The 17882-nt window shown below is 41.4% G+C and overlaps 1 protein-coding gene across 5 annotated transcripts in view; it reads right to left on the bottom strand.

Annotated features, from left to right (window-relative positions):
• Positions 1 to 45: 45 nt before the first annotated feature.
• GIGYF2 (GRB10 interacting GYF protein 2) overlaps positions 46 to 17882 on the bottom strand; it is a 111712-nt gene continuing 93875 nt past the window's right edge. For 4 of the 5 annotated variants that reach the window (XM_045511589.2, XM_010948177.3, XM_074364502.1 and 1 more), the window contains 7 exons: positions 13504 to 13626; positions 10659 to 10877; positions 10324 to 10529; positions 9018 to 9172; positions 7351 to 7523; positions 5181 to 5328; positions 46 to 1101 (listed from right to left, as the gene is read on the bottom strand). In XM_045511589.2, coding sequence (XP_045367545.2) covers positions 1034 to 1101; positions 5181 to 5328; positions 7351 to 7523; positions 9018 to 9172; positions 10324 to 10529; positions 10659 to 10877; positions 13504 to 13626 — 1092 coding nt within the window. In that variant the 3' untranslated portion in view covers positions 46 to 1033. The remainder of the gene's footprint in view (positions 1102 to 5180; positions 5329 to 7350; positions 7524 to 9017; positions 9173 to 10323; positions 10530 to 10658; positions 10878 to 13503; positions 13627 to 17882) is intronic. The other variant, XM_045511591.2, reaches the window with a different exon arrangement.

Raw genomic sequence — 17882 nt, 5'->3', positions numbered from 1 at the left:
TTAAGCAAAACCTTTCGGGGCCACAGCAAGACACACACGCAATGCTCTGAGGAACCAGATGAAATTCCGGGCTTTTATCAGAAGCAAAAGTTTATCCCTATCCAAAATGAAATTATACAAATTCATACATATGGTAAAGATCCTAACTGCCTCTTAAACGAGACAAATTTTCAGCAGAAAGGCCCAAAACAAACTGGTCCTAGTCCTCTGAAGTAAAAATATTATGGGAAAAATCAGTTTTTGTAAGAAAGAAAAATTAAAAATGAGTCCCTCCCCCAGGCCACAGGGCTTCCTTCGTCTGGTCGGGTAGGTGTGCGCCGGGGGAGAGGCCAGCTCGCTTGGAAGTCACTATCTAATGAAGGAAAAACAAGAATCCTTTCTCTGAAAGGAAGCTCAGAAAGAACAGGCCGAGGGGTGTGCAACATCAAACCAATCCAATCTAAACTCCACCCCACTCAGGGCCTCTTTGATGCAATCCCAAAGTTAGCAGTGGCCATGCAACCTTCAGACTGGAAGAGCTCTGACTGTCTCTGCTGGACACTCAAGTCACAGTCCACGGGCGTTGTGTTGCTGGCCAATGTCTGTTACCATTAACTCTCTTCATGATTGCACCAGTTAGACCCTTTGCCCTTGTGGGGGTGGGAAAGAAGAAGGAAAACAAAACAGAAGGAAAAAAGTGACAAGAGAAAGTAAATTGCTATTGGCAGATCCCAACACACTTTCTGGGATTATAGTAGGTGAAATCACGGCACAGTAAACACGTGCTGCCCAAAATTAGCCTTGTTGGGGAGTAATCCCAACTGCCACCCCCAAGACACAGGGTCCGGTCCACTTATCTACAGTCTGAGATGCTCACCAACAAAAATGGTTTAAAGAATCTTGGACACAAAGGGCTAGAAGAAAAAGCCTGAGATGACCGGTTCTGTGATTTGTTGCAGTGATAAAGAGTATACGGTAAGTAAGTGTTGTGTCCAAAGGTGGAGAATCCATGGTCGGCAGAGAGGTGAGGGAAGGCCAGTCCGCTGGCAGGTGCTCAGTAGTCATCCAAGGTCTCGATTTCACCCATATTGAGTCGCTCCGACGAAGCATTGACTGAAAACCCTGCAGGGAACATCGGCAGTAAGTGACCGACCACACCCAGACAACCATGTGTCTCTAATTCTAGGCAGGAGGCTGGGGAATTTAAGTGTGTTTTTGAGCATACCCTCAGGGATCCTAAAGGGAGGGAGAACAAAGAAGGATAAAGGGCAAAGCAGTAGTTTTCTGCCCTTTGGATGAGAGATTCTATTTTTATTTGTTTTATTTCTTAAGGTTCTGATATAATTTAATTAGGGAGGGAACGCACACACACAGCCCTGCATCACTGCTTAAAGAGAATTGCAAACCACTGCCTTAGAGAGCCCTGAGAAGAATCTGGGGTGTCAATGAGTGTCGAGGCCAGGCCAGGCTCGCTGCGGTGGAAAGTTCCTTCAGAAGGTGCACCTTAATAGAATGGGGTGGGGGGAGGGCAGGAATAACACACTAAATACTCTGTAACCACCTGACCAGATGACTGTGAAATGTGAGTGCGAATAATACAACTTCAGCCCCACTCACTATCGGGAATACTCTGGGTCAAAAACTGTCAAAGTTCTGGTCAAGAGCTTTTTGCTTTTGGGAGTAGGAGGCTTCATGGATGGCCCCGCTGCAAGTGCTTAGCACCCGCAGGTGGTCCTCCTGTCACACCGTAGGCGGCATGAAAAGATTAAAGTACTCTTTATTTAACTCAAACTATTGTAAGCAGACCAGCAAAGGCAAGAATTTCATTTAGCAATACTGATTAACCAAAATACAATCTAGTTTAGAAAAAGCAATACTAACACAGCCACTGAAGGCAACAAGCAGTGCTTACAAAGACTACTGAGGTTTAAAAACCTAAATGCCATCAGCCATGTGTAATTTTTCAGTAAACTCCATAGCCAGAGATTGATTAAAAAGTACTGTTAACAGGGCCTCTCTGGAATGAGTGACTCTTAAAAAGCTTTCAGTTCACCCGCCCTAAATGAAACTCCAAACTGTTTCAGTTGCTATTTGAATATCAAAAAGTAAACAGGCGATGTTCTCCAGTCTAAAAGCAGTTCTGTTAATATTATTTGAGTGTCTGTCCCCTCCTTTTTGTTCTTTAATATTCAAGTTTTCAAACAAATACACATTTTAATGTACCAATAATAAACAAAAAATGTGTTACATAATAAAAACAGCTTAATTATATTACATTCTTGATTCAAAAATATCATGATTTGAAAACATAAACATGCCTATTTACTGACCAAAGAAGCTGTGGTACAAGCTGCTTCCAAGGCCTGCTATTGGGAGAGACCAGGACTCCAAACCCCAACCCGAGTTCTATCCGTCAACTGTGTTCTCATAACCTGCAAGACTTTTCCCTTGAAAATAATGAAAGGCTTAGTGTTCATATTTGAAAATACCAGGTTAATTAGGTAAGTGTAAAAACCTAAAGACCAAACAGTCTGTGAAACGAGCTACTACTCTGTTCTGAAGCAGACTTTCCTTTGACTTCATGTATATCTCAAGAGCAAATGAAATGTGATAAAAACAGTAATGAGCTACATGCAATAAAAGTGGGAACACAAACTAAAACAGTTTTAATCATACAAAGACAAGAAGGGGGAAAAAGCTTGGGGCCAAAAAGAGCTAATAAGCACTGACTGCTATAATCTGATGACTACTGGGCTGGGCTTTTAGCAGACATGGTCTCATTTACCTGCCGAGAAAACCAGCAAGGAGGGCACGTCTCCGCATTTGATACAAGGGAAAGCTCTGGGGTGTCCCAAGACCTCAAGCTATACAGACAAGGATTTAAGCCCAGCAAGCCCAGCTCTGAAGACTACATTCTGTTTGGTTCAGAATAACAGACTCTCGCTCACATGATTTCTTTAAAGTTTGGGAGACCATTTATATAAGGAATTATGACTGAGGAAAAATGGTACTGTGTGTGTGTGTGTGTGTGTCTCATACCCAAGTACCGGATGCTAGCTCACAACGGCACTTGGTAGCTCTAAAACCCAGAAGAAATCCAAAGAGTACAAAGGAAGACACGATTATTAAAATGAGGCTGGGCCTCTCTGACAGTCTGTTTTAGAAGCAAAGTTCTCTGTTGATCGGTGACTACTTTCTTAATGGATACTTTGGGATCAGATTTGAACGTGTTTTCCCACTATATGCATAGGGAACTTGTGACTGATGGTTATTTGTCAAGTTTTCTTAATCAGTGAGTCAGTAAGACAGATACTAATTAAAAATAATAATAAATGGAAATGAGTAGATAAAGGGCAGAAATTAGTAAGTATCAGAGAAATTTCTAGAAGGAGGTTTAGTTGAACAGAAATTCTCATTAAATGCTCCAAGCAAGGGCCCCACCCAAATGAGCCGTCTCAATATTATGTTGAAGTTTTACTTTCCTTATGTTTAATTTTTTCTTCCCCCTCAAGACAGATTCCTTAAAACTCTATTCCTAGAATGACCTATTTCTCATTCCCCTGAAGGGGGATTTTAAGTCCCTTTCTTTCTTAGGCCACAGGAGATGGGGTCAGATCAAACATTTAATCCAAAAACCTTTATTACATTTCAGAGGAACCTTTTCTCTGAGAACCTACCACCACCACTCCAAGTGGCACAGCTAAAAAGCAGGGGTTCCTTAGCTAGAATCCACAACCAGAATTGAAAGAACACTCTTAACTCTATATTCACCATTTCTATCAAAACTGGATAAAATTGAACTGTTTCATTCATCCTTAACATAAACTTCCAAGACAGGCAGAAGAAAACAGAATTTTGCCAGATCTCTAGGTTTCCAAAGCCAGCTTGCAGAGCACCAGTTCCAACAGGCAATCCTCAAAGGCAGATTTTTGTTACTGACATTTTGATTCCTCCAGGGCAGGAAACCCCTGAAGTGTGGATTCCACCAAAGCCAGAGCGGGGGAACAATCTATCTCTCGTCGCGTTCAGCTCTTTCATCTCCGTCTGACGCCTCACAGCCTTTTCACGCTCAATCCACCCAACACGTGAACACCGTATCATTTCTCTATAAGCCTGCTCCACTTTCCAGTGCTCATCATTTTAGCAAATGGGCAACTCTTTCCATCCTGATGCCACAACCTTTCCTTTTCCTTGTCCAACCAAGTCTATCCCCTAAATTTCAGAAATCCATCTAACGTCTCCATCTCCACTGCCAAAACCCTATTCCAGGCCACCAGTATTTCCACCTCGTCTATACAGCAGCCTCCTAACTGGTCTGCCTGACTTCTCAACCTGCTGTCTTTGCCAATACAACCATTCTGTTCCAGACAGCCTGGTTTTATATAATAGCCTAGTTCACATTCATACAGAATAATTTTAATTTCATCATTGTCTGTGAGGTTCTTAGGTCAATTTAAGAAACACAGGCAGCCCACCAGGTTTGCTATGCTGTTTATTATTCCAGAAACACTGTTCCCTAACCTTCCTGTCTTTCAAAGCCCCGATTCAGGTGTCACCTTTCCCACGAAGCTTCCTCGTATGAAGATACACACTGGTCCTCAATGCTAAACAAGAACAGTCATGGGTGACACAGAAGAGTGAAGAGATAACAGGACTGCTGTGAAATCTCAGCCCCAGGGCTGAATGCTGTGTGACTTTGGGAAACGTTCTTGGTTTACTCATTGGTAAAGGTGGAATATCACCTCATAATGCAGAGTAATTCTGACAATCGTATTATACATACAGTAAATGTCAACAAACATTGGCTCTTTTCTCTGAATATCTGATTGAATTATGTCTGCTTCCACACAAATCAGCATTTAAAATTTCAAACAACTTTTTACTGTTCTCTATTAGCATTATTTTCCAACTAAATTGAAAGTTTTTCTAGGGAAATGCATATTAAATATGAAACAAGACTTTAAGGCACCATACAATAAGTTACTACCTTTCTTATTCCCTACAGCACATGAGGTGTAGCTCTTACACTGAGATGCCCAGTAAACACTGACTACTTATTTTGAACTGGTCAGAAAAAATTTACTTTTTGTAAGAAATAATTCCCTTCATGAAAAACATTACGCCACAGAACTCACATATAACTGCTATACCCTGCTATATAACCTCCCCAACACCCAGCTGAGACTTCAGGCTATGCTCACCTAATAAACTAGGATCTGCTCGAACCATCTTCTGCTTTTTCTTCTTTTTGCCACTTTGTACGGCTTCAAAATTGGATTGTTGGTTGTTGCTTTGATTGGTCTGAAATACTGAATGGAGTGCACTGTGGTTCATCCCCCAGACAGAGTCCTGTGAAACAAAATGGCACAACTGAGGTTACACAGTGGATGCAGGTTTGGCCCACCCTAAGGAAATGGCTGATCTGCCCACCTTACCAAGGGATGAATTTAAAAACAGAAAGCTTAACGTGGATTCTGGTAATAACGAAACCAAGAGCAGTCCCCTAAGCTACCCTCTTTCTTCATTTAAATACAGTTATCTCTCAAGCTCTGTCTTCACAAAGCCTGTCCTGTTAACTCTGGACGTCCACACTGCTGTAACACCACAGCAGTCAAAACTGCTACAAATACACACGGAATCTGTACCACTCACTAGGAATTTGTACTCTGGCAACTTACACGCCTCATCTACTCAAAGTGGAAGGTTCCTTTGTTCTCTGGGCCCCCAGACAGAGAGGACAGCCTACAGACCAGCTGGCAGGATGATACCAAACAACTTTATTCCTATCAGCAATCCCAGAAGGGATCTGTTCCCAAAATATTATTCATATACTTTCTACAAACTGGTTAAACTATGAAATAGTCTACCAGACATTCACTTGGTGCTCTTATTAGAGCAATTTATTTTAAATTGAGATCAGATTCAATGAGCTACATGAAGGTATGGGCAGGGGGAGGAGGACTGGAGAGAGCGCTGAGGAGGGACAAGCCTGGCTGCCCACACGTGTCTCCTTTCAGCACAAATGCAGAGACTTCTGTACTGCTGCACGGTGTCTTCCTTTCTGATTGCTTAAAATACTTTTCCTGGTGCTGTTAGTGTTTACATCTTTCACTTTCCCTCAGTTGATCCCTCTTAGCCCCATCTACCCAAATGGATTTTTAAATGCTCTGTACTTCACTGCATCTCACACATTCCTAGAAGTGTCCTAGAAGTATCTCTAGTAGAAGAATTACAGAATTAAAGGATATAAATATTCTTAAGCCTTTCCACGAGCCCTGCCAGCTTGTCTTTCAGAAGACTTTACAGCCAATCCTCATTATTCACAGATGTGGATAAGATTCCACATCTGTGAATTTGCTTACTGGCTGTAATTTATTTGTAATTCCCAGATCAGTGCTTGCAGTGTCTTTGTGGTCATTCTGGACATGCACATATACAAAGCAATCAAAAGTTTGAGTTGCCCAAGGCACATGTTCTCAGTTGAGGTAGAAGGTGGCAATACCCTCTGCCTTCCTGTCTCAGCTCTCAATACTGTAAATAAGCATCTTTTTCAGTCTATTTAGTGTCAAGTTTTTCACATTTTTGTGCTTTTTGTTGATTTCAATGTTCAAAATGGCCCGAGAGGGTTAAGTGCTGTCTAGTGTTCCTAAGTACACAAAGGCTGTGTGTGACGTGCCTTATGGAGAAAACATGTATGTTATGTAAGCTTTATTTAGACATGAATTCAGTGCAACTGGCTATTGAGTTCAATGTTAAGAAACAACAATATATCAAATAAGGCAACTTTAAACAGAAACACACACAAACAAGGTTACAGACTGATCAGCTGACAAAAATGTTGTGACCACAGGTTCTTAGAAAACTAACTCTGTATTCTCCCTAGAAGCAATGGTTCAGTATTTGCTAATTCAGTGTTGGCAGCAATGTTACAGAACATACCTACTATGAATAAGGAGAACTGACCGTATCCCCTCCATCCCCATCAACAATATATGAAATGTCTGGCAGTCTGCAGTGCTGTCAGCACTGGGTACGGTGGATCCTGAGCACCGGAGATTTAACATTGGTAGGCTTTAACTATTTAAAAACCAAATTTATCAGTCTATGACAAGTTGGAATTTGTAATACACAAAACCAAGAGAAACAGGGCTGGTATGCCTAACAGAGAGTGAATGATTTTATTTGCTACTTGGGAAATTCACAAAGGTCTCTGGACATGTGATGTGAAAATACCGAGTCTACCATGTTTTAAAAAGTTCTGGTCATCCGATGTACAAAAAAGGTAATACTGCTTTCACTTCCATTTCTCTGGCTGCTCAACATTTCAAGACATCAATACAAGGGCACTGCACTCACTCTGCTGCCTCATACCTGCTGCTGCTGCTGCTGCTGCTGTCGCTGGCTGGCTTTCTGTTTGGCACGGCGCTCAAGGAACTGCTTGGCAAACTCCTTGGCCTCAGAGGTGTCTCCTAAATAGGCCCTAATGTAATCATGGACCTCATAAGGAGATTCTACTTCTTTCAGGAAAGAGACAAATGTGGGAACTGCAACATGAGAGAGAAGACATAAAGAACAACAATGAAACATCACACAGAAAAGATCAGTTTCAGTTTTTAATATATTTTAGCACCTAATACACAGACATTAATGATGGAAACTCGAAAGGTATGCAGCTATTATGGTAAACATTCTTTAATCTACTCTGTAGTAGTTTGAGGGTGTATCAACTATCATTTCGTAAAGCCCCAAGTTATCTGAAGTAGCACAGAGACAAAGATAAATCATGCATATTTAGTTTCACTAAATGTTATATTGGTAGAAACTAAAAATTACGTTGACTGAAACAACTGCTTGCCTAAGACTAAAGACATTTGGGGATTCGTTTCTTTTACCTTAAATTCAATCGATATTTATTAAGTGCCATGATGTGTGCCAGGCACCACAACAGACACTGAAGATATAGCCGCACCCTCCTTTCCCTTCACCGAGACACCATGTTCAAAGAGTAAGAGGGAACATGAAGCAGTGTGGCGCAGGTGAAAACCACGGGTGTCAGAGTTTGACAGACATGGTTTAAAACCCGACCCTGAAATTTGCTGGCTGTGTGACCTTGATGAATTACTTGACCATTCTGAGTCTCCATTTCCTAATTTACAAAATGGGGATAACATCACCTACATTGTGAAGGTATATTATAAAATTACTGCAAAACTTAGATAACTAGGAGAACACGTGGTAAAACCTAGAAGTGCCTCATAAATGGCAGAAGCTTAATGGCTGGTAGCCATTACTATCATTTACTATTGTTTTCTCCGGCTCTTTCAACCATTAGATATTGCCACAGTGCTGCAAAGGAATCCTTAAATTCCTTGACTCTTCTGTTTTTAAAAGGTTCTTGGTTTTAGAGAAGACACCCGAGGTGGACTAGTTCCACAGCCACAAGTTATGGGACTCCTTTCAACACCAAGCTGACTGGTCTCTGTTCAAACATTTGGGGGTAGGGGAAGGTCTCACTTCCATCTAGGGCAGATAATTCTCTTTGTTCAAATTGCGCTGAAACCTTTTTGTTTGCATACATTACAGGTTTTAGTTTAATCCTACAAAAAATAAGCCTGCTTGTCTGTCACATGATTCCCACCTCTGCCCCAAAAGACAGGAAGGGAAAATCTCACATCATCTCAGTCTTCTCTTGCCCAGGCTGACCTCCATCCTCACCATAACAGTTACCTTCCTTCGTCCATCTGGCAATGCTCCCCCATAAAATGAACAATATGGAACTATGACCTCTTCTGGCCTGTATGTCACAAAAGCATTTACTTTTGGTAACCACTGATAACCCATTTCAGCACAGTATTACAGAACTTTTCTCACAAGAAACACTACAATACTATTAAAGAATCAAGTTCTTACGGCAGGTTCAAGACGTGATCCCCATCAAATTTCACCTCCTGAGTGCTGGCCCATCATTCCAATTTGCCAACTCTTTGCGGGCCCTGCTCTGCTGCTCCACATGCTGGGTTTCCCTCCCCAGTTCTTACCATCCAAGTTATTTGCCGTATTAAGGGCATGAAGCATCTGTTCACACCATTGGGTAAATCCATCTTGGGCTTGATTTACTCCCTGAAAGAGCTTCAGTAACTTTTCTTCTTCTTCTACTTTCTTATTTTGCCGGTTAGATACACCTACAGATTTACTAAAGCAAAACAAGAGGGCGGTATTATACTCCCAGAAACTCTTACTCTATGATTATACTCTAACACCGTAAATAGATAGTGTCTTGGCAACACTGTGGCTGCCCAGCAATCCAATGCTTGGAAAAAACCCAAACAAAGAAAAAAACAACCAAAACCAAAAATTCAAATATTTGAAGGGGGAGGGATTACTCAATATCCCTTAAAATCCAGCCTTGGTTAGTACATCCTAGTTTGTGACTACAGGGCTTCTTTTCAGAGAAATGATTAAATTCTTCCTATATGTCCTTCAGTAAGATCTTAAATTTTACTAAGCCTCAGTTCCCTCATCTGCAAAATGGTACTACTACTTTTTTGGGGGTTATCATAAGGAATAAAGATGTTGTACACAAAGGCATAGAGCGCAGTGCCTGGCAAAGATGCTTTAGTGTCCTACTCATAACACATCAGGCCCTCAATCAAGAAGAAACATTCTGACAACACAACCATTTATTACGTAGTTACTGTGTGCCAGGCACTTTACTAACTACTCCACATGTATTTACGTCATCTTTACAACCACACGAAGTTGTTATTACCTTCATTTTACAGATGAGGGAACTGAGGCTCAAAGAGGTTTCTTCTTGCCCAAGGTCATATAGCTAACAAGTGGCACTGCTGGGATCTGAGCTCACGCATTTAACATTAAAACCCATGCTCTTTCAACAAAACTGTATGCCAAGGAAAGAACGATGAAGGTGAAATGTAACTAATTTATCACAAAAATACAAAGGTTTAAGTGTTTATGAAACGCAGAGTTTTAAGTTACTTAAAAATATAAATTTACAGAAAAAATGCTAAAATCTAGAGAATACTTTGGAGAAATATTCAATAGCAATACCAAAAATATACTCTTTCTAATATTTATTAAGTGGTTATCATGTGACAGGCAATGGACTAAGTGCCCAGCAACCAAAGGAGCCCCAAGTAATAAAACAGATGTGATTCTACCGGGAAGAAAGCAATCACCAAACCGATCTCATGTGCTAGGACACAGATGAAAATAAGCAAAAACTAAATAACTACTTTTCTCTGGCCACCCAATATCCTACCTCCCACACACCCCTTCCCCTAACCCACTAAGGAGCACAGGTTTGATCATTTTGAGCCCTACCTGAGACTGGCGTTGTTTTTATTTTTATTTGTTGAATTCCTAGGTCCCACCTCTTTCACTGCATCATCCCAGAATCCCATGTTGGAGTTTTTAGTGTCAGCATTACTCCAGATACCACTGACTAGGTCAGATGCCCACTGGTTAGGGGGACCAGTGTTTATAGAGCCCCAAACAGAATTCCCAATGCTGGTGTGCAGGTTGGAATGCTGTTTAGGAAAAAGAGACAAATAATTACAGTTAACAATATAAAAAAGATAAAAAGAGAGTCCATAGAAGTCAGAAAAGGTGACTTATGCCGGCAGCCCACACAAAGACGCTCAAGAAGATGGACCCACCGTGTTGCTCCGGGCTCTGTTTGGCTGCTGGTGCTGCTGCTGCTGCTGCTGCTGCTGCTGCTGCTTCTGCATCTGCCTGGCTTCCTCCTGCTGTATCTCCAGAAGAGACTTGGCGGTACCTGTGGGTTTGCTGACATTCCCCCAACCTGAGAGCTTTTGCTGCTGCTGCTGCTGTTGCTGCTGGAGAGCTTTCATTAATTCCCTCTGCTGGCGCCTCTGCTGCCGGCACAAACACAGGAGCCACCTCAGGGTTCCAGTTTTTAAAGTCATAGTTACAAATGCCCAGTACACTACATGGAATGTAAATACACCGTAGCTGTATCAGATTAAACAGGCTTAACTCCTCTGCTGCAAATAAAGATGTAAACTGCCCGAAGTACTAAGAGGAGAACAAAAGAAATTAGGAATTATTTCTTAAAAATTAAGTAGAGCATTTGCTTATGTGTAAAAATGAAATTACATGTTTACTTCCAAAGCCCTACCAAAATGACAGAAAAAAATCTTTACAGCATAAACCATAAGGACAAAGATAACAGATTTTAAAAACAGGAAAGTAAGCAAATAAAGACAGACAATAAGTTGAAAACTAAGTAAAAGAAGCTCAGAAATAGGCCAATTCATATTGGAAGCTCAGGAATTAGAGGTGTAGGTATCTCAAACAGAGGAAGACAGGCTGCAAGAGGAAACTAAAACTTTCCTCTTCAAACGGGCTGAATCAGATTAGTGGACTCTTCTATGGGAAAGCTGACCCAGCACAAGAGAATACGCCTATGATACCAACAGCTGTGGGACTCCAACAGAACAGCCTGCACAGAGACCATTACAAGAGACCACCCATCAAGGTGCTGTACATACCAGAACCTCCAAAGAGCTTTTCAGTGCCTTATTCTTAAATACAAACAAATAGCCCAGGATCAACAAACATTTGACACAGCTTCTAAGACGAAGGCCAAAGACCAAATTAAACAAACAAAATTCTGCAGAAACAGAAATAAGATGAAGAGAAAATAATAGCTAGCTTTTTTCAGTAGGTAATATTCTTAGAGATAAGACAGTGCATTCAATGAAACAAGAATAAGAAGCTATAAAAAAGAAACACTTAGAGAACAATATAAGGAGTCAGAAATTTAAAATAAAAGAGCATACTTAAAAGTTCAATGGAAGGCCCGAAAGACAAGATTGAGGAAATATCCCATTAGAAAAGATAAAAACATAAAGATGGAAAATAGGGGAGAAAATATGAGAAAATCAAAATCAGTCCAGGAGGGCAACATGCAGATAACAAGAATTCGAAAAAAACAGAACATCCATGCAGCAAGCCAAGCACCCTCAGATCTGACCAGGTTAGAAGGTCCTGTACAGGATACCTCCAGGGAAAGAGTGAAACAGAATTGTCTAAGGTTTTCCCTATGTGAGAAATACTTATTTGGTGGCATTTTATACCTTTTGAAGAGTATAGAAAGACTTAAGAGTTCAAAGAAAATTAATCAAATAAAAACACAAATGAGGCAATTATTAACTGTTGACAGACAAAAAAATGAACAAGAAAAGACCTATGATTCCAACTCTGATGACTACTATTATTATTTTTTCATTCAGCAGAGAACAAAATTATTGGAACAATTTCTAGCCTTTAAGGGGAAAGATATACTCTGCTCTGCATCCAGTTGTTAACTTTTTAGAAAAGAGATAATTTCATAGGAAGTTCAGTCTTTTTTTTTTTTAAGAGGGTGAGAAATAAGGTAATTTTTAAGGTGAAGAAACATTTTAACCTACTGGACAATGTCAAGCACACTACATGGTGAATACATATAGATAATCTCCATGGCCTTCAGTGAACCACACCTGCCAGATCCGGAAATGACAGCTCGCACACTAACAAACTGACTGCTCTGCCTCAGGTCATATTCATATAAAGCGCTTTCTTCAAGACTCTGCTACCTCATGGCACCTTTTCAGAGAGGCCCTCCCAGACAGCGCTACCTCAAACCAGACAGTCGATCACCACTACCAGCAATACTATCCCCAACTCCCAATCCTCTCCCTATGTCGCTTTCTGCTTTGTTTTCCTTTCTAATACTTATCACCTTCTATAACTCTGTATGTTTTATCTTAATTTTTACTGCCCATTGTCCTTTCAACTAGATAGTCAGCTTTATGAAGGCAGACTTTTGCCTTTTTTATCCTGAGACTAAAACTATAACTGAGTAGGTACCCAGCAAATGTGTGATGGCTAGATGGACAGACAGGTAGATGAATACAGCATCTAATGGCATGCTGAGCCACACCATTTTACTCACTCATCTTCTCCTCTCAGTCAAGAACTGTGTTTTTCCCTCCTTCTACTCCCCACCCCCACTCTTTTGCATCCTTCCTATCCTAATGAAGAACTACAGGGTACAGACTTACAAGCAGAGACACTTTATCCCTGTCATATTTTATTCCTAGATTAGTCAGAAAATCCAATACCCTTTAGGGAAAAATGTATTCTGCATTCTAAGCATGAAATTTACAAAACAGTATCTACACAAAATTTACCCCCAATTATGGAACACCCATCTACTTTTCATTTATGAGTTATTCGCTCAAGAACTATGGTAAAATGTTTAAGGTAACTGAACATTTATGTATCCAATCTTAATGTTATTCCTACTAGATCCTTCATGTTTCTAGAGTGACCAAATTATAAAGTGTTTAATAATAAACATCCAATTCAGATATACTGACAGTAATACTGTCAGCAACTCTGACAATAATAATTATCTTTAGTAGTCACTAATCCATAATGCACGCTAGCTAATCTGAAACATGGGTTGTCTAGGTCACTTCGACTTTTAAAATTTACCTCCTCTCGAAGTTGCCGTTCTCGTTCCTCTTCTAGTTTTTGGATTTCAGCCAATGACAGTGTTGCCTGGGACTGACATGCTGTTGTATTGGACTGCTGGCCCCACGTTGAAGAAGAGGGAAGCTAACAAAGAGGGAGGCAAACGAGATGATGAGGAAACATGGACAGGAAACAACAAGGCTGTAATGCATTTGTACAGTCAGAATATTCATGTTACCTTCAACTCCATCTACAACGTTCAATTCAAATTTCCTTCTTCAATCCTTCTGCATACTATTCTCCCAGTCTGCTGCTTTTACTTAATTTTTTTGGTCACAGGATTATTTTAAAACAACTTAAAATACACGCAATATACTTTTATTTGACCTACCATTATGAAATTGCAAATTTGTTACATCTGGTATTGGCGTATACAGCAATATATGGCCATAAAGAGAAGGGGTAAACAAAAGAATCACTAAATTTTTAATCCAAGAGGGTAATAAAGGACATAAAATCTACTTTCCAGTGAAAGGGTTAAGGGCAAGATTTCTGAAGGGAGAGGTGAGGTCGGTAGCTAAACAGAAGATGCCAAGCAGTTTTCAGTCAGTCTTTCATCAAAGGGAACTAACCAGACTGTGGCTTCTAGTCATGAGCACTAAGCTGGTTTTAATCAATAATTCTGTTTTTTCTATCCTTTAAAATTATCGACTGACATAGAGTGTAACTATCTGAGCCCTGAATACTTCAGTGTTCTCAAAACTCAATTATTTCTAAGGGAATCACTTGGTCTTTTTGGGCCAGAAAAAAATACACTAATTTTGAGACATCTTATGTAGCTATTAAAAACAAAAGAACAAATCTAACCAGACTTAAAATATGTTCAATAAAAATAATACAGGAGCATGAATCAAAATAAACAAAATGCCAAACAGTCCCAAAAAAGAATGGCTCTTCAGTAGGAATCTCTAAAACTGGAACTGATGGGATAAGAACAGAAAACACTTTAAACTGTCATTGGTATTACCAGATAGCTCTCCAAATGAGACCCTCAACAGCACTGAATATAATCCATCCTTAACATCTTTCGCCCAGTATGACAGGTAGCAGGGGTATTTCTCTCAACAGCACCTGTGCTGGGGTGGCAGAGGGGTGCAGAGGAAAGCTAAGAGAGAAAGATGCAGGACCAAGCAGGCGAAGCTGAAAACAAATGAACTCTTTTTCTCCATAGAAAATGACACATTTGGAAGGTACTATATCAAGATCAAATCAGGCAGCAAATTTCAAACCTGGCAGCGTCACCTGGAGAACCTACAAAAATGTAAACGCCCTGGCCCCACACTTTGTAAATCAGAAGATCCAAAGGTGAAACCAGAGAATCTGGATAGTTTTGTAATTCTGATGCAGTCAGCCAGCAACCGCTGATGTCTAAGACCCCAGTGGCTGTATTACCACACCGTACCCAGGACCCAGTTCCCAGCCATCTTCAGCAGCACCTCAGCCAGCACCAGGAACAGACTCATGGCCTCCTGAAATGGCCTATCCCCTTTCAGGCACCTCTGAAATCCCTCTGTATTTTGTGCCAAAATATACTTCACTGTACCTGCTCGTGATTCACAAGCCTGCTCTCTGGAGTAATGCAGGACAAACCTAAGTCTTCTTCACATGACCAACTAATGTCTGGAGATAGCTATCATTTTCCTTAAGTCTTATTTGTACATAAGAAATAACACTGCCCCAGGGCATTTTCCAGTTCAACATCCTGTACTGCCCACTCAGAGAACTGCAGTTTGTCAATTATGCTTTTTAGAACAATTCTCCCAAGTCAGAAGCAAAGACTAGGGAATCTGGTACATTTTCTAACCCCTGAATGCCTAATATCCTTTGTTGACTTTTAAAAATTTACTTTTTCCCTGTTGCCCTGACATTATTTCCTTACTTTTTCAACACTATTTTTTATAACATTTCTTTAAAGAAATCTGCTATAACTCAGAACAGAGAGGCTGGTACTCTACCATGACCCACTGTCTCCCAACTCCTAGCTCAGTCCCACAGAAGCAGATGAATGCAGTTAAGAGCACAGGCCTCCCTCTCTCCCCATCAGCAGCCGGTCAGTGGGCTGGCTTCCTGGACAGACCACAGGATCAGCGTTTCTCATCCTGGCTCCAGCCTCCTGCTGGAAAGGCCAAGTTACAGACAAGCACATCTGAGAAGTGGGGGCTTCCTTCTTATGCCCGGGCCTTACTTATGGGATGGAAACTACACAGTGCTACTGAGATGACTGCCCTAGCAGCAGTCCGCCCTACCTAGGCAGAGATTCCCACAAGGGCTCAATTCATAAAAGTAGGCTCCATTGTTCCTAGCTCCAGAGCTGTGACTCAGAGATTTCTGCCTTGGGGTAGACGTGGGGAGAACAAACTGGACTATGGAGAGCGCCAGACCTCTTCCCAAAGGAAATGACTTCATTTGAAACAAGAGTGTGGCGCATAAGGAGTTCAAGCGTAAGGGCACTTTCAAAAACAGGCGGCTGGGATGAAAGGCACCTGGGGGGCGCTTGGTAGATTCGCTGCAGACACAGGCTAACCTGTAGGCTGCTTCTTCGTCGAATGAAGCTGAAAGAAACCCTACTGAGGTCAGAACAAATCTCAAATATAAACCTCAGGAAGTATGCCTGGATTTGACTGGATCAGTCCATGAAACAATTTATGCCCCAGGACTCTTCTCAGAATACAGTAATCCAGCTAGCAATTAGTGGAGTTTAACAACTAGATGTGGAAAAACCCAGAGAGCCCAGTCAAAAGCAGTGTCATTCCAGAGTAACGGTGAACATATCCAGTGCGGCGTCCCCAAAGAAGCTGCAGCAGAGGCTTCACACTACTGGAGAGGCAGGGGGAGTGCAACTTCACTAAATTAATCCAGCTATTCACAAAACAAATCATAATAATGAGTGGGGAAGGGGAAGCACCAGTACCCAGAGTTGCTACAATGTTTATCAAAAAAAGTCTAGATTCCAACAAACTTTTGTTTCCAACAAACAATTATGAGACGTGAAAAAAAACAAGAAAGTACATCTATATGTCAGAAAAAAGCTGGCTACAGAAATGCCTGTGAGACTGACCAGATGTTAGATTTAACAAAGACATCACTAGCTAGATAGGAGCAGAGAAAGGGGGACACAGGCCAGATGGCAGGAATTGGGCAGAAAGGAGGGACACAGGCCAAACACAGGAGACCAGACATCGTAAGCAGCAGGGGTCCCTGGGCAGAAGAAGAAAAGCAGGAACCTCCGGGCTGGTAAGTGGGCACACCTTTTGGGGTGACGAAGAAAGCTGGGAAGAGGCAGGAATCTCCAACTGAATGTAACCTTCTCCTCATTATGCCCTCATTCAATAAAATTAGCCTTGCAGATTAGAAGCACCCATCATGCACTGACGCCATGACCCTTCTGAAGGTGGAGCTGGGGTGAAAATCAGGGACTACAACCCCAAACCCTTCCCTCTCCAATGAAAATCCTGCCCGTTCATTTTTACACTCCATGTAACTAACTTGCCAAAACACTCAGGGCAGCCGCTTACTTGAGGCTGCCCCTCTCCCCTTGAGAGTGTACTATCCATCCCTTGATATACCCTCACTTTACTTTCTTAACCTCTGCGTCTTGTCTCTGAGTTCTTTCTGGCCTAGGTCAAACTCTTCCTCACCCAGACGATTCCATCAGCCCCCTCTCAACTGGTCTACTCACCTCCAGTTTTGTTCCTTTCAAGCCCATCTTCTACTTAGCTCTCAAAGTGACTTAATCGCCCCTGCAAATCTAGCAGTGTTATTTCCTAGCTGAAAACAGCGGCCCACTCTGTTTTATCACTCTAGGTTCTAATTCCTTCACACAGTACGTACAGCTCAGGGGGATATGAACCCCGAGCACACTCACCTCACACCTCACTCTCCAGCAACTGCATTCCTCTCTCACCAACACCCTCCATTCTCAAACTGGCTTTGGTCTCCCCATCTCACTTTCTGCTTATTTCACATAATGCTTTGAATCCTCCTAAAACAACACTCTGCACTCATCACCTCAATCCAATTTTCAATAAACCCCATGGCCAGCTGTGTTTCAAGGACTACATAATGTTCTTATTTACACATCCAAATGTTAACGTCTCCTGCCCTCGTGAGTCCATCAGCTCTCTGAGGGCCGCTGCCTTGTCTCATTTATCTTCGTCTCAGCAGCACTCAACTGGTACAGAGTAGGCACTGCAACATTTAAATTTATGAACCATACAGATTTACCTGGTTTTGCCGGCATCGCTGCTCATATCCTACCCTCTTTTTTATTCTTCCCTTGTTTAAATGCCCAACACAAAATACAATGCATCATGTTATACTTTGTTGATCAAAAAACCAAA

Source organism: Camelus bactrianus, chromosome 5 (assembly GCF_048773025.1).
Source record: "Camelus bactrianus isolate YW-2024 breed Bactrian camel chromosome 5, ASM4877302v1, whole genome shotgun sequence".
NCBI classification, from domain to species: domain Eukaryota; kingdom Metazoa; phylum Chordata; class Mammalia; order Artiodactyla; family Camelidae; genus Camelus; species Camelus bactrianus.
This window is presented reverse-complemented; position numbering and strand designations above follow the sequence as displayed.